Source organism: Melitaea cinxia, chromosome 27 (genome assembly GCF_905220565.1).
Source record: "Melitaea cinxia chromosome 27, ilMelCinx1.1, whole genome shotgun sequence".
Taxonomy (NCBI): domain Eukaryota; kingdom Metazoa; phylum Arthropoda; class Insecta; order Lepidoptera; family Nymphalidae; genus Melitaea; species Melitaea cinxia.
Window position 1 is genome coordinate 8961107 of NC_059420.1, and position 24269 is coordinate 8985375.

At 37.6% G+C, this 24269-nt stretch overlaps 1 protein-coding gene across 1 annotated transcript; it reads right to left on the bottom strand.

Annotated features, from left to right (window-relative positions):
- Window positions 1-178: 178 nt before the first annotated feature.
- On the bottom strand, window positions 179-24237 carry LOC123666707 (PR domain zinc finger protein 5-like). Its single transcript, XM_045600772.1, has 5 exons — window positions 23976-24237; window positions 21239-21380; window positions 10622-10705; window positions 8759-8881; window positions 179-2033 (listed from the first exon to the last, which is right to left on the bottom strand). The coding sequence occupies exons 1-5, from the start codon at window positions 24111-24113 to the stop codon at window positions 805-807; spliced, it is 1716 nt and encodes a 571-aa protein (XP_045456728.1). The 5' UTR covers window positions 24114-24237; the 3' UTR covers window positions 179-804.
- Window positions 24238-24269: the final 32 nt, after the last annotated feature.

A 24269-nucleotide genomic window follows, 5' to 3' on the forward strand; every position in this document is an offset into this window, starting at 1 on the left:
GCAATTAATGTAGAATAATAAAATACGAATAAACCTTATTCATGAATGTAAATAAGTAGTAAAACAATAAGTCAAGTATAATAGCACTTTATTTTTTTTAAAACGATTCATAATTTATATAATTAATTAGATTTTCAAAGTACGAGATCGACAAATAAAAAAATTAATAATGATCATACATAATATAAAAAATCATTAACATACACATAAAAACTGCATACATACATACTACAAGCTGCGTTATGAGTGAAAAAGTGAAACTACCATTTGTTGTCTATGACAGACATCAATTTTATACCTGTGGTAAAAAATAGTGAATTGTTTATGGCTCACCACAATTTAAAATAAATTCGTACGAGATGTCAACACTTTAAAAAAGTATCATCAATATATTAAAACCATATTAGTTTATAAATATTTATTTCTGAAACTTTAAAAAATATTTAATTACAAAACGTCAAATATTATTTATTTCATTTAGTGAGACTACTTTACATTATGACAAAATTATAAAAAAAAAAACAAAAATTTAAAAGTTTCAAATCACTAACTTAAAACACTAAAATCCCTACGAAATTAGCTAAAACATTACGCAGAACACAATATGAACGTGAAAGTCTTTAAGAAGTTTTTTGTGTAACTACCCTACTTATTTTTTGTAAAATATAAAATACTCTCAAATAAATTTACACTTCTATATCAAATGTGCCTTCATATAAAACTATTTCAAATTCATCATCAACATACATCGACATATTTTTAAAAGCTACGCGCTTACAAAACTCAATTAAAAAGCTCACAGTTTCAATATTGATCCTTCAACTTTTCAGCCATCGCTTTCTTTTTATTCTCGGCGGCGATCTGTTTTAACGTCATTTCCCTATTATCTATAAGGTGTTTGACGTCGTCGAATTCTTTGAATATGTCCAAATCGTCTTGGTGCAATCTCACGTGGCTTTTAAGGCTGCTCTTCTGCATGAAAGTCTTCTTGCAGACCTCGCATTGGAATCTCTTGTCGTCCTCGTGTATTCTCATATGTTCTCTCAAAGTTCTCATTCTTGAGAAGGATTTCCCACACACATCGCACGAACATATCTCCGCTCCCGTGTGCCTTGTCATATGGTCGATTAAACCGCGCTTTGAGAAGAATTTTGCATTGCACTTATCGCATAAATAACTCCTCTGTTGAAGATGATGGTGCTTGATATGCCTGTTCAGTTCGAATTTCTTCTTGTAAGTCTTGTTGCAAGCGTTACAAGGGTACACCACTGGAGCCTCGTTGTGAACTTTTACCAAATGCTCGCTACGATCGTAATAACTGACGAATATCTCGGGACAGTGCGGGCACTTGTTCCTCAGCCAACCGCCCGTGTGGACGCCCTTTTCGTGGTTACGCTTCTTCGTTAACGAAGTGTAAGATTTATCACAGTAGTCGCACGGGAAGTGTCCTTGATAGTGCGTCTTCCCGTGCTTCCTCAACGCAGCTATCGTAATGTAACCGGCACCGCATTTTTTACAACAATAATTACGATAGTGACTACTCATATGGTGGTAGAGATTTTTAAACGATATGTGAACGACCGAACAGATAACGCACGTGAAATTTTGACCATTTTCAAGCCTGAAAGGTAGTATAATGTCCTTTATGTTTCTGTGTATCGTTTTATTGTGCGCGACCACTAAATGTTCCTTGAGCTCGTTCAAATCCTTCATGTTTTTATCACAGACTGTGCACCTCAAGTCGGTGATATCTAGTTTGATGGGGTTGTAGCTAAGTTTGTAATCGAGCATGGTGTTAATTTTATCCTTCTCGTTTTGCTGGGCGGTGTGGGCGCGCAGTTCGTCGATGTGCTGAAAGTGTTTCGCGCAGTACAGGCAGGAGAAGCCGCGCATCGTCTTATCTCTGAACGGGCTCGCGTTGGAGTACTGTAGTATGGCCGTGAGGTTCACTCTGTGCTCAACGCGCTCGGGCGTGGCGCTAACGTCCGATTTCTTTTTCTTTTTCTTGCGCTTGGGCGCGTCGCCGTCCGTTCCTATAACAGAAACGAGCACATCTCAATTATCTTCATCCAATCTCATCTCTTCTTATCATTAATCTGTGTTATCGTCTTCGTTGACTTCAGAGCTCATTTTTCCCATTTCGTGTTTTAGTATTATTGTGTTTTAAAGCAATGTTTGAGTTGCTGTAATGTTTATTGTAAATGAAACGCTGAAATAATTTGATTCATTTATTTCATAATATTAAAATAAATAATGGACTTATTATATCTATGCCATATTCAAAATATCTCATTGTAGTATAAAAATAGAAATCGGTATATAATATAGTTACAAGTAAATAATTACAAACGGTTTTAAAAATATGTAAATCTAACGCATGGTCATGTTCAAGTACAAAAATATGTACAAGGACAGGAGTTTCAAGGGGTACTATTATGATTTCAATAGTTTAAAATATATATAATGTAACTATGATACTAGTATTTTAAACCTCATTCTGTTATTAATTACTCTTAATCCTCACAAATAATTTCTTTTTAATATTAAACATTTGCCATGTTGTCAAAAACAATTTAAAAAATAAATCGAGATTAAATAAACTTAATGTTACGCTTTACCATTTAAAATCAGGTTACATTAATGTGGCAGCAATCAGTCAATCTACGGAGATCTTCGAATAAAATAACGTAGACTATTCTGAACTACGTTTAATGTCGCGATTTACAATATTTTTAATTTTATACAAAGGGAAATGTTTGGAGCGTTTACTTCTAATTTCGAAATTATTTTTCTGGTCACCGGTCTAAAGGAATTTATACAAAAATAATCCGAATCGATCGCTTCAGCGCCACACAGTGGACAACGGTGGCAACCATTCAAATCTTCACGGGTAGTGTACACTAGATGGGCTTGCTTGTTAAGCCGCGAGAATTAATATAACATATAATACAATGATTACATAATAGTTTCGAGAGGGTAACAAAAAAAAAAAATTATTTCATGTAACTTTTTCCAGAAATAAAAATCTTTTAAAAATAAAATAAGAGGAAATTTTTTAAATGCGATATTCTTGAATATATAAAGCTTATAATAAACTCCGTCAACCCGCATTGGAGCAGTGTGGAGGATTAAGCTCTGATTCTTCTCCTACATACATGATTCTTCACATACATATTACAGGCTGAAGCGGTAATATTAAACTTCTTTTCAATACATTTATTTATGGTCTTGTAGCTTTTTAAAAATTCTTTCATATATAAACTGTAAGAGTTAATCGCTTTTAATAGTGCCAAAATAGTATGGATGACTTTCTCCAATATTATTTGGAACGAAGCAGACACGAAAGAAAGTAATTGTTGATTTTCTAAAATATTTTCATTTTTTTATTTTAATATAATGAAAACGTACCGATTCTGGTTATTTCGAGATGTTTTTCATTAGAAATAGAACGATACAATATAATATGGCAGAGGATGCACAAAACATTCGATTCCTGCTCACAACAGACATTTGTATTGGCCATATAGATATTAGTCGTGGACTGGTTTTGTGATTGTGTATTTCCGGACCTCCAACACAGGAGAAAATCCTACTGGGGGGCGTTGAGTGTCAAGCTTTAATTTATTTTATCTACACACCATAAAAAATGGCGTCCGAAAATATATAAATGGATATTAATGTATACTATAAATAATATTATAAATGTTGACACAATTATTGACAATAGACATATAGAGCAATGGGTACAACAGGGTCGCTTTTGGGCCCAGTGCTCAGTCCCAAAAGCGACCCTGTCAGGAAAACCCAACTACCCAATTGGGGTATAATTTATAAATAAATAAATATGTAGTATAATTGGTACTACACAGGCAAACGGGCCAAGAAAGGGTTCAAACTGTCGCTTGCAACTCACGGTGTTTTGTCATCGCCTGCTTAAAGCGAGTCGGAACCACGTGTTTCATACATCCTTAACTTTGTTCTCAAATAGTCCATTGACATTAATTATATCCGTATGTACAAGTAAACCATGTTCTTTTAATGAAATAGACGTAATCGACGTACTTTGAAACTCCAAATCTCTTTGATTTGCTCCGATTTTTTTATCTTCCTTTTTGAATGATATAAAGCTTTTTAAATTCTACAACCGATTTGTCAAAATGGTATCCTTATTTTTAGTAGATTACCGTGATATCTTTAAAACCACTACTAATAGGACCGTAACCAAAAAGTTTTGTTATAGATAGCATTTCAAAATGTCACAACCAAAGAAATTTATCAAAACCAAATTCATTATTCATCATTACAGCCTATATAGTCCACTGCTGGACATAGGCCTCCACAAGTTTACGCCAAAAATAACGCGAACTTATGTGTTTTGCCCATAGTCACCACGCTGGGCAGGCGGGTTAGTGACCGCAGGATTGGCTTTGTCGCACCGAAGACGCTGCTGCCCGTCTTCGACCTGTTTATTTCAAAGCCAGCGTTTGGATGGTTATCCCGCCACCGGTCGGCTTTTTAAGTTCCAAGGTGGTAGCTGTGGAACTGTGTTATCCCTTAGTCGCCTCTTACGACACCCACGGGAAGAGAGTGGATGGTGGGTAGTCATTATTAAAATAATTAAATTACTAGGCATTTTTAATTTAGACAAATAAAAATAAACCGCTCATTGCAATGTTAAGTATTAAACTTGAAAACATCTGGCCAAATTCGACTAAACGTATTTTTTTAAGTTTTTTTAAGTTTTCCACTTTGTAGATGGTTCTTGGGATAGGATCCTATGATCTGTCAAATGCATATAACCTACCCGAGGTTAGTTACAAATAGCACTGGTCCACGAAAAAAAGTGTTCTGTACCTTTTTATTTCGATACGGTGAATCTGAATTTGGGAATTCCGTTTAGGGTGTAGGGTTACACCCCCTAATTTTGGGCGAATTCCAAGAAACCAAACAATTAAAAAACAAATTAAAATTTGCGAATTAATTTTATATTCCTTAATTCTGTGTTTCTCAACACCATATGGCAGTTACAAATCTGAGTGTCTTATATAATAGCCTGATCATTTTTAAAGCAGCACTAGTTTTGCAATTTCGCTTTTCTTCAATAGTTAGTGTTGTCTAGTCATTTAAATGATCTTAGTGTTTCTAAATCTGGCAGTTCTTAACATTACACTACTCATCTTTGCTCTCTTTTCTTGGCGGGGGGGGGGAGGGGGGGTCTGACTAGGAAGGACAAAAATCATACTTTCTCCGTATTTTTTTCAATATTCAAAAGTCTTCAAATACTATATCATTTACAATACTTAACTCCAAATATTGAAATATGTCATTATTAATATATCTCCAAATTTAAATCTGTATTGAATATGATCTCATCGACCACTTTCATAAGAACCTCAATTACAATTTTTCATTCCATCGAGTGCGTTCGTGCAGTTTTTACATCAGTCGTGAGGTCTAAAGCACACTAAGCTTTTATAAAATAATATATATATATATATATATATATATATATATATATATATATATATATATATATATACACATTATATATATATATTAGCTGACTCTGCAAACGTTGTCTTGCCGCTAAACGCTCTTTAAAAATAGGGGTTGGTGGTAGAGTGGTGAAAATTTAGGATTGTCTGTATTTTTCAACGCCAAATCATAATAAAATAAAAAATAAATAATTTATCTATAAATAAAAAATAAAAAAATTAGGGTTGGACCACCCTTAACATTTAGGGGGATGAAAAATATATGTTGTTCGATTCTCAGACCTACCCAATATGCACACAAAATTTCATGAGAATCGGTCAAGCCGTTTCGAAGGAGTTTAACTATAAACACCGCGACACGAGAATTTTATATATTAGATATATTAGATATATAATCCTGATATCCTTATACTTGTATACTGTTAAAGTAATTTGATTCCTCAATTCGAAAGCTTCGTAGCACTAACATTAATTTATAATAGTAATAGTTATTTATTTTTATATTTTCTGTGTATTAGAATTTGTATTATTTAGACCTGGCGACTATAGTACAGGTATTTTATACTTTTTTTTGAGCACCAGTCCTTCGTAAATCGTGTTGTCATACTTTGTGTTGTAGTTATATCATTAACAAGATAAGTTTTCATTGTATTAACATGACTGTGATGGAAAATAAATCATTATTATTATAAATAATTATTTTTTTGTTTAAATACTGAATTTTCAAATTTTTTAGAACAGGCAGACGACTTAATTGTCCAAAGCGTATGCTGCAACTACCTTTAAGAGGAATAATATGTATATTTAAATACCTAGGCATATGATTCACTGTAATTTTTTTTAAACATGTAATTCTGTCGGTGGTTCTTATTAAATAAATAAATCGACTTTTATATTCCCGTTTAATATTTATTGTAATATGATCCTGAGAATGAGAAGTTATTAATATAGAACTAGCCCGTTGGCGCAGTTTGTAGTGACAATGCTTTCTGCTCCGCGGGTTGCGGGTTCGATTCCCGCCTGAGTCTGGGTGTAATACACATAGTTAAAGGCCACTGTCAGTTTATACATATTCTTAGTGCTTGATCTAAAGTCCCATTTTAATGAGATGATTAAGGGATAATGGTCAGTAAAATCGGTCTGCATAACTGCTACACTGCCAATCATATTATACTGTATTTTTATTTATATTATTTCAATGTATATTTATAAAAAAAAAATCAGCTATGACAGTCGTCCGTTACCAATAACACAAGCATTAAGTTGCTTACCGTAGGAACAGAAGACTTTGTGTGTATAAAAACAAAAAAAAAATCTAATTCTTAAAAACTATATAGTAAATATTCCTTTTTATATGCCATATGAGAGTGATATTTAAAGATTCCATCGACGGTACATGATAAAACTGTACTTACCTTGTTCCTATTAAAACTTCATACCTAACTTTTCGTACATGCTCATTCATATTTACACTTAGAAATATTTTTATTTAATTCACACCTCTATAACCTACAAGATCGGTCAAATGACTGACCTCTTTTGAAACTTTAAAATATTTAAAAAAAAATATTGCTTTTAAGAAGATTTGATATGTTTTTATGTAATGTTTAAAAAAATTGTACGTTTGTGCCGCTATAATTCAAACGCATTTTCTTTTCGGTGGACAATAAAAGTATCGAAAATCGTAGTTATATGCAATAAATATGTTAGAATAATTTCACTTATTATATATATTTAATAATAAAAGGAAATAGCATTTTCATATAAGCAAATTAAAAAATAAAATAAAAATAAGTTTAAAACATTGGCAGCTTTACAGAATTATAAATATTATAGCTGATTAATTTATTGTAAAACCTCTTTGATACTTTCAAAAAAAAAAAAAAACAAATTTACCGACGTTATCTATAATATTGTAAAGCTGTCATCCTTAAAAATAACATAAAAATACTTAAAGACTATGAAAAGGCTGGCATTGTTTGAAACAAACGTAAAAAATTTATACTATAAATGGAAAAGTTAGAAGCATTCGGATATTGACGTCGCGTTGGTGCAGCGACCACAGCACTGGCTTTTGCACTGGCGGTCGCGGGTTCGTATCCCGCTCACGACAGACATTTGCATCGGCCATATTAGTTAGCCGTTGAGTGTGAAGCGTATAATTATTTTTTATTTAAGTATTAAAATTTAACCGAGTGCAGTCAGGTGTAGTTCATTACCTGAAGAATATTTTTCGAGTTTTGCCACAAAGTTTTATAATTTGTTCAACTATAGAATTCTTTAAAATCGTTGTTATTTGAAACTCGATGAAACGAAAATTCGTCACGATAAAGAAAGAAATATACATTTATATCATTACTGCTCAAAACGTGTAAGCGACGCGTTTTGAGCTTCGGCCTCTAATATCCCACTGCTGGGCATAAGCCTCTTACCCCGTGTAGGAGAAGGATCAGAGCTTAATTCACCACGCTGCATCACTGCGAGTTGGTAGATAACGCTCAGCTTGATACAATTGTCACATTGGAGTTACCTCACCAAACTATTGACATTGGCTTCATACATAAATATATGTTTGCATGTATATACAAAATATGTACTGATTTGACCGTGTGTTTATGTGGGTTTGTGTTGTGAAGTTCTGATCAATGAAGCTTTTCCATAGCCTTTTAGAATTGAGACATTGATTTTGTGTTTAAGAGAAATATGCCCCAAAATAACATTTGACTTAAATCTTTAAATTAATAAATGTAAAAAGGAGGAGTCCTTTGGGAAATTAGGTGTCGGTTTTTTAGCTTCACTTTGGATAAGCCTAATTCATATTAGCAAAGTAGCTAACAAAGCTGTGTTCCCTTTGTAGCTTGCATTTATTTATACTTGTTACGTCCTTCTAAATCTTTCTGTCAAATTTTCTGTGATATTTTTTCTGTCTTTATAATGTACTAATTTGCTTTCATCCCTTAACAAAATTCGACAATTCAATTGAGATTACATTAAGGAATCAACATTCTAACATTTCGGACAGCCAAAACCTAACAATTTTAATACTAAATAATACCACATTATCAAATTACAACATCTGCCACTTCTACCATTTTCTACCGTTACAACTATTTGTAAATATACAAATTAAACCTACATTTTATACTCCCAAAAACATGCCCACTCCCAAAGGGTTATGCCCTTTCCAAAAATCTCACACATCATTTAGAATCTCCCACAAACGCAAAACCAATGTCTCCCGATACAAGAACAGTATTACTTACGTTTGGACGAGGGTTCGCCGTCATCGGTTTTTGCCTTTTTCGCTCGCGACGTGGATGCTTTAGCGGCTTGACGCTTTTTCGGTTTCTCCTCGATTTTTTCCTTTTTTATTGGGACTTCGTAGTCTGAAAATAACATATTACGATTTATTAAGAAAACTATTTCATATAATTTTTTTTAAATTTCGCGGTCACTTATCACACACACCGGCGACCATAGTGCTGCGTCATCGACGAAATAATATAATAAATATATACATAACTAGCTGACCCCGCAAACGTTTCTTTGCCATATATGTTATTAACCCGGTTAGTCCTCATTATCCTTCGAAAAGGCGAGGGGCATATGTTATTAACCCCCGTAATCCCCTCCTATAACTTAGGGGTATGAAAAATAGATGTTGGCCGATTCTCAGACCTACCCGATATGCTCACAAAATTTTATTAAAATCGGTCGAGCCGTTTCGGAGGAGTTCAATGTTTAACACCATGATACGAGAATTTTATATATTATAAGATGTATTAGTTAAATTCTTTTCATCAATAAAGTTTATGTTGTGACTATTTTCTTTTTTTTTTTTTTGTTTTTTTTTTTTTTTTCGTTTATGTCCTCTGTGTTTGTATGTTGTGGTGAGTAAGCGTCGAGTGTAGGATTGGTAACGCGCTTGCACTGGTGTTGCGGGCGTCCGCTATTCACTTACCATCAAGCGTACAGTTTGCTTATTTGACACCCCACCCCAGTGGTATAAAAAAAAAATATCTAAATATATAAAAACTTTTTAAGCAATAGCTCATCTTAAGCTGGCGTACCTGCATGCTAGTTTTTTTATGTTATAGGCGCACAGTTACGTCCTAGTCCTACTGTGGCTGAGCTGGTCATTACCATACATATTAAAACTTATGATAAATAATGATTCATTTTTTATTTTATCAAATACTAGCGACCTGCCCCGGCTTCGCACGGGTGCAATGCTGATACTAAATATACTATAGAATGTCTTTATTTATTTGTGTGAAGCTAGCTTATGACATGGTTATTATAAACATAATAACAACAACATTTAAATATGCGTCGTTAGATTACACGTTGTTACAGAGTGCATTGAAGAAATAAAGGTTCACTGCTCGTTCCCCGTAGGTGATAACGTGATAATATATAGCCTATATGTTGACTTTTCGTTCGTTGAACGTTTCGTTTGACGTTTCTTAATAATATTCGTGCCAAATTTTAAGTAAATCCATGCAGTACTTTTTGAGTTTATCCCGGACATACATACAGACAAACAGACAAAAATTCTAAAAACTATATTTTTGGCTTTGGTATCGACGGTAGATCACACCCCAAGTATTCTTTTAAAAAAATATTCAATGTACAGTTTTGACTTTCCGACCATTTTATTATATGTATAGATTAGACACAGGAGACAAACTTCTTAGCATTCCATGGATTCACCGTGCGGGTGCCGAGTCCATTGTGTGGCCGAGGGTGAAACTCAGAGCAGTTCCCTGGACTTGCGACCTAGGTGTAAGTCTAAGGAGGCCCCTTCGCCTTCACTGCTCGAGTTTCCCGCCCTGCCTAGCCAAATTTGGTAAGAACCTATTAGTGCAGCCTTAGACCCTCGTTCTTAAAATAGAACTTACTGCAGTTCTCGACAAGTTCTTTCAGAAGATTATAGAGAGATTTTGCTGGTATACCTCTCGCTCCTACTACTACCGCGTATAAATTAACCACATGACCATTTTTGTTATTTCATGTTAGGTTTATATGGTCTTTACGGAATGTTCGTTTCCCACGGTACAGTGAGCTCTACTAGTATTATATGAATTATAATGATATGATAATACAATTTATAGTATAAAACTTACCCGTAGCCGAATAATCGTCAGACAGGTTACCGTCGGAATGTTCGCCATCATCGCCGCCAGCCACTTCCAACTTAATTATATTTGCTGCAAAAAACATACACTTGTTAATAAAGAAATTATCATCGTGAGTTCACTTTATATTTACGTAGTTCACAGCGGGAAATATTAGTGTAGGGCACAGCAATCAGTCATCATCAGTTCAGCCTATTGCAGTCCACTGCTGGACACAGGCCTTATACTTTATAGTTATTACTTTACAGCAACCACGGTCACGGGAGGACATCCTCCAGTCCTCATTATCCTTCGAAAAAGCGACGGGCATATGTTATTAACCCCCGTAATCCCCTCCTATAACTTAGGGGTATGAAAAATAGATGTTGGCCGATTCTCAGACCTACCCGATATGAACAGAAAATTTAATAAAAAATCGGTCCGACCGTTTCGGAGGAGTATTGTAACTAGCATTGTGACACGAGAATTTTATATATAAGAGAATATATACCGCCTCACAATTACAGAAAATCACGTCCGATGAATACGGTTCTCGTGTGTGTGTTCCTGTGGTAAGGTGGGGAGCTCCTGGGGAGGGTCAGGGATAGAGTCGGCAACGCGCTTACAATGCTTGTGCCGTAGACGTCCTTACCTTAGTCTAATCGATAATATCACTTATATTTATTCATACACTATCTATACCAATATTATAAAGCTGAAGGGTTTGTTTGTTTGTTTGAACGCGCTAATCTCTAAAACTACTGGTCCGATTTGAAAAATTCTTTGTGTTAGATATGTGGATCCATTTATGGAAGGCTATGGGCTATATATCATCACGCTGAGACTAATAGGAGCGGAGTACTAATGATGAATGTTACAAAATCGGTCGCTGCGTAAACAGTTAAAGTTTCGCAAAATTAAGTATGACAGAATTGTCCCTATTCCACGTGGACGAAGTCGCAGGCAGAAGCTAGTTATTATATATGAAACACTACTATAATTCATCCTTAAGAATATTGTACACTTCCTATCCATCACTTATGTTAAGTGCAATTAAATATTTTATATTGGCAACATTGTTAAAACTAAATAATACTCTGTGGTAAGCCGCAATGGCGTTTAAGTTGGTCTTCTTGTTGTGTGTGCTGCGATTATATAAAAACAGAATAAATGAGCATAATAAAGAAATATAAGCTAGTTTCCTTCCAAAGTCCTAACAGGTTATGGGCCCAGTGCTCATAATTCTGTTTTAGGTGAAAATCGCAGAGATATTTTTTGGTGCGATCGTGCCGGGTGGCGCGGTGACGGCGCGAGCGGTGTGCGGCGTGTTTCTTGGTCTGGTGAACAACACGGGGCTGTGTTGTTGTTGACAGCGGCGTCTGAAGGAGGTCGTGTGGAGTGCACGAAAGGCAATCACGGCATCAGATTTCCGCGGGGTGCAGTTTGCAAATGTCGGAGACAGACCCTAGCATCATGGCGGTGGCGTCACCCTCGGTCATCAAACTGGAGGGCCAGCGCAATTGGAGCGTGTGGAAGTTCCAATTGACAGTTACTCTGAAAGGAGTTGATGTATTTTCAGTGATTGATGGAACGTTGGTAAAACCAGAAACTGGCGATTTGACAGCCTGGATAAAAAAAGATAACAAGGCGCAGAGTATCATTGTGTCTAGACTGAGTGAGGAGGCCATGATTCACGTTTTAACATGTGAGACGGCGGCTGAAATGTGGAATAAGTTACATAGCGTTTTTGAGGCAAAGTCTGCTACGAGTACATTGATGTTGCAACAACGTTTTCTTCAGTGCAAGTTTGAAGAAGGAGAGCTTTCTGTATACCTAGCTAAGCTGCAAGAAATGGCGTGTCAACTAAAACAAGCTGGTGAAACAGTGTCTGAAAAGTTTTTAATGACTAAGGTCCTAATGTCATTACCAGAATCATACAGCCACTTTGTTTCAGCTTGGGAATCGGTCGACACGGATAAACAAAATTTCAATGATTTAGTGGCGCGGCTACTCGTCGAGGAGGAGAGAATTAAGTCTAAGGGCCATGAGAGTGAAAACACGGCGCTGTTTGTAAAGAAAAGCGGCTTTGTCAAGCGCTGCAATCGGTGCTATATTCCTGGTCATCTGGCTAAAAACTGTAATAGTAAAGTGGAAAATCGTCGTTGTTTTTCTTGTGGAAAAATCGGACATTTAAAAGCTCAGTGCAAAAAGGGAAATCTAAACAAAAATAGTGGTCAATATGGCGGCGGACATTCAAAGGGAAACGCATTTACAGTGATAGGAATGATAACCGGGACCGGCTGCGAATATTTGAGTGACTCGAGTGGTACAGACAATCGTTCAGTGAATCAGTTCAAAAATAAATGGTTGATGGACAGTGGCGCTAGTGCGCACATGACCGGTGATCGAGAACTGTTTACGAACTATACGTCAGTGTCAAATCAGTTTGTTATTGTCGGAGATGGACGGCGTTTACGCGTTGCCGGGACTGGAAAAGTGGAACTAAATATATATAACGGTGAAAGTTATGTGCAATCAACACTCCATAACGCATTGCACGTACCGGACTTACGAGTGAGCTTGTTTTCTTTGTCGACTGTTACTAAAAAAGGTCACAAAGTTGAAATGACGTGTGGTCAGTGTTTACTATGGAAAGACAATAAACTGTGTGCTGTAGGTAATCGCGAAGGTGAAAACTACATACTAAATGTAATGAACGATGTTAATAACAGTGTCGCGGCAGTTGCCACTTTGTCAGACTGGCATGAAAGACTTTGTCATCAAAATGTTGAGCAAGTGAAACAAGTGCTCACCAAGAATAACATCAAGTACACAGAAGACAGTTTCAAGTGTGTTTCATGTCTGGAAGGTAAAATGCATAAACTACCATTTGCTAAAAGTGAACATTGTGCTAATGCACCTCTAGAACTTTTGAGTGCTGATCTGTGTGGTCCAATGGAGGTGGAGAGTGTTGGAGGCTCCAGGTATTTCTTGCTAATCAAAGATAACTACTCAAACTACAGGACGGTCTATTTTTTAAAGAAAAAGAGTGAAGCAGTATTATGTATAAAGCGGTTTGTTGCTTGGGCCGAAAGGCAAACTAACTACAATGTAAAAGTCATACGCACTGACAACGGACTAGAATTTTGCAATGATGAAATGCATAAATTTGTGCAAGAGAATGGCATACAGCATCAAACAACAGTGCCCTACACGCCTCAGCAAAACGGCAAGGCGGAGAGAGACATGCGTACACTAGTTGAAGCGGCAAGGACCATGCTGAAAGCGAAGAGGTTGCCAAAGCACTTATGGGCAGAGGCAGTGAATACATCAGTCTATGTACTAAACCGTACTTCGAAGAGCAAGCAGGAAAGCCAATCACCATACGAATCCTTTCATAAACGGGATGTAAACATCAATGATCTAAAAGGAGTATTTGGTGAACGAGTATTTGTGCATATACTTAAAGAAAAAAGGTTGAAGTGGGACGATAAAGGAGAAGAAGCAATCTTTGTCGGCTACGAAGACACAAAGGGATTCAGAGTGTATTATGAGAAACGACGAGAGGTTCATATTCAAAGGGATGTAGTATTCATGGAAGGCAAGAGAATGGAGGAACCAAAATGTGACCAGAAGGAGGTGATAGAGGAAGTGGTTTTGCTGGACATGTCATCTGAGGACGAACAAATAGAGCAACATGAGGAAAGTGAAGAAGAGTACCATGACACAAATACAGATGAAGGGGAAGAACAGGATAAGACACCGGAGAGGACAGAAAACATACTGGAGAGGACAGAAAACATACTGGAGAGGACAGAAAACATATCGGAGAGGACTGAGGAAGGGAGAAATCAAAATGAGAATCAGACTACAGGGATAGGAAGTCAAAATTCAGCAACGGAAGATCAGAATCAAAGACAAAGAAGCAAAAGAAAAATAATAAAACCTAAGAAGTTAGAAGACTACTGTATGTATGTTACTCTAGAACCTAAAAACTATACAGAAGCAATGGCATCACCAGAAGCTGAAAACTGGAAAGAGGCCATGAGAAAAGAGCTCAACCAACTAAAAGAAAATAACACATGGACAGAGATAGAGACAGTACCGGAAGGAAAAGTAGTAATCAGCTCTAAGTGGGTTTTAAAAAGAAAAGGAAATGACTACAAGGCGAGGTTGGTAGCTAGAGGATTCGAACAAGAATGTAATGAAGATTTATATGCGCCTGTAGTAAAACTTAATACTTTTAGAATTTTTGTATCTGTAGCTACAAAACTAAATTTAAATATTAATCAAATGGATGTTTGTGGGGCCTTTTTAAATGCTAGGCTTGATGAGGAGTTATATTTGTCATTGCCAGAGGATTCTGAGGTAAAGATTGTAAAACTAAATAAATCAATCTATGGTTTAAAGAGGTCTCCCAAGTATTGGAATGAAACATTTAATAATGTAATGTTATCTATAGGTTATAAACAGTGTGATAAGGATTATTGTCTGTATTCAAAGTGTGAAGGGGAAAATAAAACATTTTTATTGTTATATGTAGATGATATATTGTATTTTGGTAATAACAAACTTGAGCTGAGTAAATTAAGATATATGCTATGTCAAACATTTAAAATGAAGGAATTGGGGGCTATAAGTAAATTTCTGGGTATTGATGTAAAACAAGACTTAAATTTAGGGGTCACTATAATTTCACAAAAGGACTATTTAAGAAACATTTTGTTAGAATATAATATGTCAGATTGCAAAACATTGTCATTGCCTATTGATAAGAATTTTAATTTTCATATTCTAAAAAGGGAAAATTCAGAGAGTGTTCTTATTGAAAATAAATGTAGAAGATTGATAGGGAGTTTAATGTATGCGGCAATGGGCACTAGGCCAGACATATGTGCAGTTGTTAATATTCTAAGTCGGTATCAAAACAGTGCATCCACACTTTTGTATAAATTATTGTTAAATATTTTGAGATATTTAAAGGGTACACTTGATTTATGTCTTATATACTATAGAGATTGTAATGTTGATGAGGTTATAGGCTATGTTGATAGTGACTGGGGTGGGTGTAATGATCGTAAGTCAACAACAGGGTGTATTTTTAAAGTTTTTGGAAGTTCTGTAATGTGGTTTTCGAAGAAGCAGCCGACTGTTTCATTGTCCTCTACAGAGGCTGAATTTATTGCTTTGTGTTCGGCAACAAGTGAAGCTTGTTGGTTAAAAGATATTCTTTTCACTTTTGGGTTTGATATTAAAATAGTAATTTTTGAAGATAACCAGTCTACTATCAAGATGGCACAGATGGCCACTGGTAATTCTAGAGTAAAACACTTAGAGATTAAGTTATCATTTGTAAAAGAAAAGTTAGATAAAAATATTATTGAATTGAGATACATAAATACCAGTGACCAACTCGCAGACATATTAACTAAAGCGTTGGGGGGAATTTTGTTCAGAAAATTAAGGGATAGGTTGTTTAGTAAATAAGAAATCATAATGTTGTTAAAAATATTTTATTGAGGGGAGGTGTTAAGTGCAATTAAATATTTTATATTGGCAACATTGTTAAAACTAAATAATACTCTGTGGTAAGCCGCAATGGCGTTTAAGTTGGTCTTCTTGTTGTGTGTGCTGCGATTATATAAAAACAGAATAAATGAGCATAATAAAGAAATATAAGCTAGTTTCCTTCCAAAGTCCTAACAACTTATATATCGTGTCCTGTGCCCAAGTTATTTGGAAGAAATCGCTCTTCAGCGATAAGATCGCCTTTGTACATCTTCTTTTTTAGTTACTACTGTTTGTTTATATTTTGACGTACAATAAAGAATATATTTTTAGGAGAAACAAACTTATTTATTTAAAAAAAAGACAGAAAACCGAACACTTAACTTCTATTTATTACTCATTTTTACAAATATAACAATTATCACAAAAATTAACCTTAACCACTAACTTAATCGAAAATAATGACCGAGAATTACAATTTAAATTAACCAAGCAAACAACCGTTACTTTGAATATAAAAATGATCAACGCACTCATCATGAAACAACGACCTATCGTTCCGAAAGCCGACAAGCAAAAGAGCCCTCTGAACGGGTAGGGACTGCTTTTATTGACGTTGTTGCATGACGTTACAAAACGTATTAGCGGGTAGGGAACTATTTTTATTAACACTGTTGCACGACGTCACGAAACGTATTAAAATAATCGATATTATGCTAACACGGCCTCTCCTGACCGTGCGCCGTCCCCGGTGCACATTTTCACCACGAACGCCGTCGGTGGACGCTGATAAGGACTCGAGCTCGCCGTCTCCAGGGAGAACTCCTGGGGAAGCAGTAGCGGGAGCCGTCGAAGGCCCAAGCTGAGCATTGTCACATTCATCGTCTGTAGCAGACTTATGTGATCAACGGACAGAGGCAGCATTACACGATACCCACTATGTGATCCAGGGACAGAGGCAGTATTACGCGATATCCACTATGTAATCAACGGACAGAGGCAGTATTACGCGATATCCATCATGTGATCCAGGGACAGAGGCAGTATTACGCGATATCCACTATGTGATCCAGGGACAGAGGCAGTATTACGCGATATCCACTATGTAATCAACGGACAGAGGCAGTATTACGCGATGTCCATCATGTGATCCAGGGACAGAGGCAGTATTACGCGATATCCACTATGTGATCCAGGGACAGAGGCAGTATTACGCGATATCCACTATGTAATCAACGGACAGAGGCAGTATTACGCGATATCCATCATGTGATCCAGGGACAGAGGCAGTATTACGCGATATCCCTTGGGCAGAGGCTGTATTACGCAATACCCATCACACAACATTTACTTTACCTTACGGGCAGAGGCAGTATTACGCGATACCCACTATGTGATCCAGGGACAGAGGCAGTATTACGCGATACCCACTATGTGATCCAGGGACAGAGGCAGTATTACGCGATATCCCTTGGGCAGAGGCAGTATTACGCAATACCCATCACACAACATTTACTTTACCTTACGGGCAGAGGCAGTATTACGCGATACCCACTATGTGATCCAGGGACAGAGGCAGTATTACGCGATATCCCTCGGGCAGAGGCAGTATTACGCAATACCCATCACATGAAGCAGACAGAGGTAGTATTACGCTTGTCTCAAATAACAAAACGGTAATTTTGTCACGTCGTGCCAGCAACGTGCAGGTGCCATCGCACGTGTACAGCTCCGCACCACACCGCACCCATATACGGAGCCACACACATGACTACGCCTACACGCGTGACCACACGTGAAGGCATCTCACATACCACACTATTCATGTACATTGCTGTAAAATACGGCAATAGGTTAGCTTGCTAATTCATGAAAAATATAGCAGTTTAAATATAGTACTGTGTGGCTACGGTACTAAGGAACATAGCCACCCTCTCTCTTCCCGCGGGTGTCGTAAGAGGCGACCAAGGGACAACACAGTTCCGCCACCATCATGGAACCCAAAAAACCGACCGGTGGCGGGACAACCATCCAACCGCTGGCCCCGAAATACACAGGCCGAAGATAGGCAGCAGCGCGCCCGGCGTGACAAAGCCAGCCCCGCGGCCACGAACCCGCTTCTCCAGCGTGGCGACCACGGACAAAACACACAAGTTCACGCCACGCTTGGCGCAAACTTGTGGAGGCCCATGTCCAACAGTGGACTGTATAGGCTGTAATGATAATGACAGCAGAGGCTCCACGTTTGCTTACCCGTACTGCTACCCTGGCGGTGTATACAAACCGCTATCGAAGAATGCGGAGCACGTGTCCGGCGTCCACTCACCGAGCCACTGAACCATGTGTTCAGAGGCTGCTCGTATAGTCTTACCATAGGAGCCTGCCAGCAACTTCAACTCGTATCGGTTATGCGGGAGTGCGCTAAGCACACTGTAAGTGCTTGCTAGATTTTAATCACAAAGACAAGGTCCTCTACAGCAAAGATTCGCCGTTTCTTAATAACTTGGCAATACAGATATAGCCTGTAAGACCTAGAAATTGGTTAAACTGTCTTGCGTTGGTAGGCTTCGGTGACTGAATAAGTGCCTCAATTTTACTAAAGCTCGGCCTCACCTGACCTTGGTAAATCAACCAAGATATTTCTACCTGTTTCTAAAAAGATACTCGACTTAAAGCTGCTTCACGTTCTATCCTGCATCACACAATCATTTAACCACGACTGCGCTTCATCCCGTAAACAACTACCCACACGACCTAAACTCGCGACAGAAATTAAACGACGAACGATCATTACTGGTCCTCTCGTTTAATCAAGTCTTGGTATCACCCTTAAAACAATTAGCGACTCGCGATAAGCCCTCTAAATCTTCCCTATTACACGTCTACTTCACTATAAAACGTTCTAAAATTGTGCACAGCTGGATCAAAATTTGAGACATCACTCTGCGGCCTGCGTGGACGCATTGTTCTCCACTACAAGTACGTTACCAGTTTCGTACGTAAGTTTGCAACAAATTTCGTGATGAGTTGACTGTCGATTGCTCGGTAGCAGACAGACGAGTCGTAATCGCATTTATCGTATGATTAATTGAACTACTATCACTGCGCGAACGATATCTACCCGAAAGTAACGAATACTCACTGCTACTGCGTGATAACCGTTCGCGATTCTCCGAACACAGCCTGCGTGGTCGCAGGGAACGTTCAGTAAGTTGACACGGCGCCCACTCGCGACGATTGCACACACCTGAGATAAGCTTTCATCGTCAGATTCACTTCGCGATCTATGACGACGGCGATTTACCCGTCACGGCCTATTGCGCGTTTGTTCGTTCCTTACAGATTTACCGCGGGACTGCCTTTTTTCACGGCTAGGAGTCCTGCCTGATCGACTATATGAACACGAACCGCACGATCGTGATCGCGGCATGACGATTTCATATTAACGGCTGTTTGCTTATGAAGTGGTGTCGTAAGGAGCAATCCTACTTCTGATTTTAGGAGAAATAAACTTATTTATTTAAAAAAAAGACAGAAAACCGAACACTTAACTTCTATTTATTACTCATTTTTACAAATATAACAATTATCACAAAAATTAACCTTAACCACTAACTTAATCGAAAATAATGACCGAGAATTACAATTTAAATTAACCAAGCAAACAACCGTTACTTTGAATATAAAAATGATCAACGCACTCGTCATGAAACAACGACCTATCGTTCCGAAAGCCGACAAGCAAAAGAGCCCTCTGAAAGGGTAGGGACTGCTTTTATTGACGTTGTTGCATGACGTTACAAAACGTATTAGCGGGTAGGGAACTATTTTTATTAACACTGTTGCATAACGTCACGAAACGTATTAAAATAATCGAGCTTATGCTAACAATATTATTTTTATTATATTTATTACATTGTGTGTACGTGCCTAAAAACCGGCGGTTGCTGTTTCGATTTCCGCTCGGAATGGATATTTACTAATTGCACAAATATTTATTTACGGTCTGGGTGTCTGTCCTTGTGGGTCTCCCTACCGTGCCAAGGAGAGCACGTACAGTACAGCTGTCGGTATTGTTATCAGAGTCAGTCTAACCTATTGTTATCAGATTCACCCCATAAGCAATCGTTGGACATTTATATGTCCGCTAACCTGCACTGGAGCAGCGTGATGGGTTAAGCTCCGATCCTTCCCCTAGATTGATAAATAGGTCTATGCTCAGCAGTGGGATGTTACAAGCCGAATCAAAACATATTTAATTTTTAGACATAAGTCTCCATTCAATTCTATCTCGACGGCGACGAAAAATCTCGCAAGGAAAAGTATATCTCGGGAGAAATTCCGATGAATGTAAATTCGGATATTCGCAGTGGGAAATATTAAGTACTCAAAAGCTTAGAGAAGCTCGCTCAGATCCTATTGATACCGAAAATCGATAGGATTTAAGCGTGCTACAGATAGGATATGAACAAAATAATTAGTTCCTATAAGTTAAGAAAGTTGTACATTAAAATACATTACAAAAAAACGTTAAAATATTAGAAATATTTAACTACACAATATAAAGCAAAGTCGCTTCCCGCTGTCTATATGCTTAGATCTTTAAAACTACGCAACGGATTGTGACGCCGCGTTGGCGGAACGGTCACAGCCATGGATTGTACCCGTTGTGCTGGCGGTTGCGGGTTTGATCCCCGCATATGACAAACATTTGTATTGGCCATACAGGTGTTTGCCGTGGTCTGGGTGTTTGTGCAGTCATTGTGGGTCTCCCCACCGTGCCTCGGAGAGCACGTTAAGCTGTCGGTCCCGGTTGTTATCATATACACTTGATAGCAATCGTTACTCATAGTAGGGAATATATCCGCCAACCCGCATTGGAGCAGCGTGGTGGATTAAGCTCTGATCCTTCTCCTACATGGGGAAAGAGGCCTATGCCCAACAGTGGGATATTACAGGCTGAAGCGAACGGATTGTGATACGGTTTGATAGAGTAAATAAGTTTAGACGTTCTGGACAAAACGTTCAATAGGCACGTGAGAACGGTGATAATTTACAACGATAGTACACAGGGTTATATACCATGCCAGATTACGCCTTAGTAATATAATGGCTTACATTTAAGTACGCCGTCCTGCAGTCTCTTCTTGAACTGTTCCTCGGTCTGTTGCACTTGTCTTTTAAAATTGCACGCGTTGCGGAGCTGGGTGATGCACACCTCGCATATACCGCCGTTGTTGACATCCTCTGATGTGTATAGCTGGGGACAAAGTGTATTATTAATAATATAATTTATACTCATATGTTCTATGGTTGTAAATTACTAAATGAGGTAGGGCACTGCAGGAATTTCCTGCTCAAAATATGGAGCAGCCCGACTGGGGTAGGACCTCGACCTTACAGAAGATCACGGCTAAATAATACTGCTTTCAAGCAGTATTGTGTTCCTGTTGGTGAGTAAGGTGACCAGAGCTCCTGGGGGGATTGGGGGATTGGGTCGGTGACGCGCTTGCGATGCTTCTGGTGTTGCAGGCGTCTATAAGCTACGGTAATCGCTTACCATCAAGTGAGCCGTACGCTTGTTTGCCGACCTAGTGACATAAAAAAAATTAACACTAATTTAGGATCGGCTAAACCAAATTTATTGCAATTAAACGATAGGCGTTGGCGCAGCGGTCACAGCACTGAGTGTTAAGCTGGCGGTTGCGGGTTCGATCCCCGCTCACGACAGACATTTTTATTTGGGATGTTTTTCGTGATCTGGGCGTTTGTGCTTGTGTATTGTTTCCGGACTCCCGACACACGAGAGAATCGTACTGGGGGCCGTTGACTGTGAAGCGTTATTTCTGCTTTTACATTCATGGAATTTAATGAAACACTTTTTTCAGATTTTATCGCGGTTTATTATTAACTTTGATTCCCGACGTTTCGGATACTTTACAGCAACCATGGTCACGGGAGGACTGAGGTGTCAGACGTCCTAACGTTACAAAGTTATTATATAATAATAAACCGCGATAAAATCCGAGAAAAGTGTTTCATTAAATGAGTAAAATTCGCGTAAACATTAGAAAACAATTCATGGAATTGTTATTTTGAGATTTCCTTCCTAGGAACACTTCATTCATTATCTCGACGCGGATCTTTTGGCGCTAAAACCCCGTTTCCATGTGATGTCATTATGGTAAAGCAAAAGCAGCTGCGGTAGTTATCCTGTAAGCATTCGACCTGTTTATTTTGCTCATATAAAAGTTTACACACATCAGCCTATCGCAGTCCACTGTTGGACATAGGCCTCCACAAGTTCACGTCAAAATGGCGTGAACTCATGTGTTTTGCCCATATTCACCACGCTGCGCAAGCGGGTTGGTGACCGCAGGGCTGGCTTTGTCGCACCAAAGACGCTGCTGCCCGCCTTCGGCCTTTGAATTTCAAAGCCAAACAGTTCTATGGTTATCCCGCCAAAGTTCCAAGGTGGTAGTGGAACTGTGTTATCTCTTAATCGCCTCTTACGACACCCACGGGAAGAGAGGGGGTGGCCATATTCTTTGCTGCCGTAACCACAAGATTATAAAGTTCATAGGTTAACACTAAAGGCAAAAGTTTTGTTATTTTTTATGAAAGAAGGTCGGCAAACAAGCATACGGCTCACTTGACGGTAAACGATTTGTGTTTGTTATGGTCATGGCAAGGTTTGTAAACAAAAAACTATTGTAGCCACATCTATCTCGCAACATAAGAACTAAAAACTGACATATCCTACATCGCGATATTAAACTTATCAGAGCGATTAAACATATAATATATAAGAACCCGACGACAACCGTCAGGGGGCAATAGCAAACCAGACACAACACCCGTCTGGTCTGGAGGGTCCTCCCTTTTCGATGGTGAATGAGGAATGTTACACCCTGTTCTTCACACACTCTCCAAACTATCAATTCAAGAAAAAAAAATGTGGATCAGCTAGCGACATATAATGTTGTCACTTTTTTTTGTAGTGTTGTAACTTGAGTTACACTGGCAATTCCTCAAGGTAGCTAAAGCCAAATAAGAAGAAGAACTTGAGTTACATATTTAAATTACTGCAGTTGCTCATCTGAAGTATATTTATACAGTTCTTTAATTAGTATATTATTATAATGAAATTATTGAAAGTTTTATCTATAATAGGTGAATAAAACAAAATAATACTGTTGGAAAGGAGATATCCTAAGTGTGGCACCGAGATAAGGAAACCGGGATCTGATGATGGGATCCCAGAGAAATCTAGGGAAACCCTCGAAAAGCCGCATAACTTCTTACTGGGTGTACTGATTTTGGTGATTTTTAATTTAATCGAAAGCCGATGTTTATCATGTGGTCACATTTAAATTTCATCTAGATCTGATTACAACTTTTGGAGTAATCTTTGATATGTCGTCTATCATCGAGGAGTGTAATTTAACCCTAACCTAACTTAAAAAGTACAACGTTTAACGACAGTTTCGTTATACAAAAAAAAAATAACCCTAACCTATCCATACACTCCTCGATTGTACATCATATCCTTTTTATTTCTAAAATAATATGTATGAATGTTATTAACATCTTGTAACATTTAATAAAGTAATAATCCTTACAAACAATATATATTTAATGAAAAGACTATTAGTATAGCAGATATTTACAATAGTTTACTCTGTACATTTAATAATATTGATTTAAAAGTGAATTCTATTGACAAACTGCATTTGTTGTTGTAAGAACAACGAATCAATATTCGACTATCAATATATATTTTTATAAATAATGGACAGTTTTAATTTTTTAAGAAGAATTTTATTATTGAAATAGAAAGGAATTAAATACTTACTGTAATCGCAAAACAGTCTCGTAACATATCCGCATATATTTCTAGTTCGCCCATCCAATGATATGCCGTAAGAAAGTCTTTAAAATTGCCTTCTGAAGCACAACACCGGCACATACCCTCGTTTGAAAGCGGCTCCATCTTAACTACTAAATCTAACGTAACATTAGCACTAATTTATTAGTTTATTAATACGAATAAAATAAGAGAGTAGCAATCAACGCTAATAAGCCGAAGCTCCGCCATTTTCTACAATTTTCTAAAGAAGTACGAGCAAGCGATGCTTAGAGTTGCTTG

Bases quoted from the DNA above. Each gene is read 5' to 3' on its own strand.
- LOC123666707 (XM_045600772.1), bottom strand. From the start codon at position 24,113: ATGGAGCCGCTTTCAAACGAGGGTATGTGCCGGTGTTGTGCTTCAGAA. The intron at 21,381-23,975 runs GTAAGTATTTAA...CTTTGTCCCCAG, and splicing joins GAGACTGTTTTGCGATTACA to CTATACACATCAGAGGATGT. The intron at 2,034-8,758 runs GTAAGTAATACT...TTTCTGTTATAG, and splicing joins CGGCGAACCCTCGTCCAAAC to GAACGGACGGCGACGCGCCC.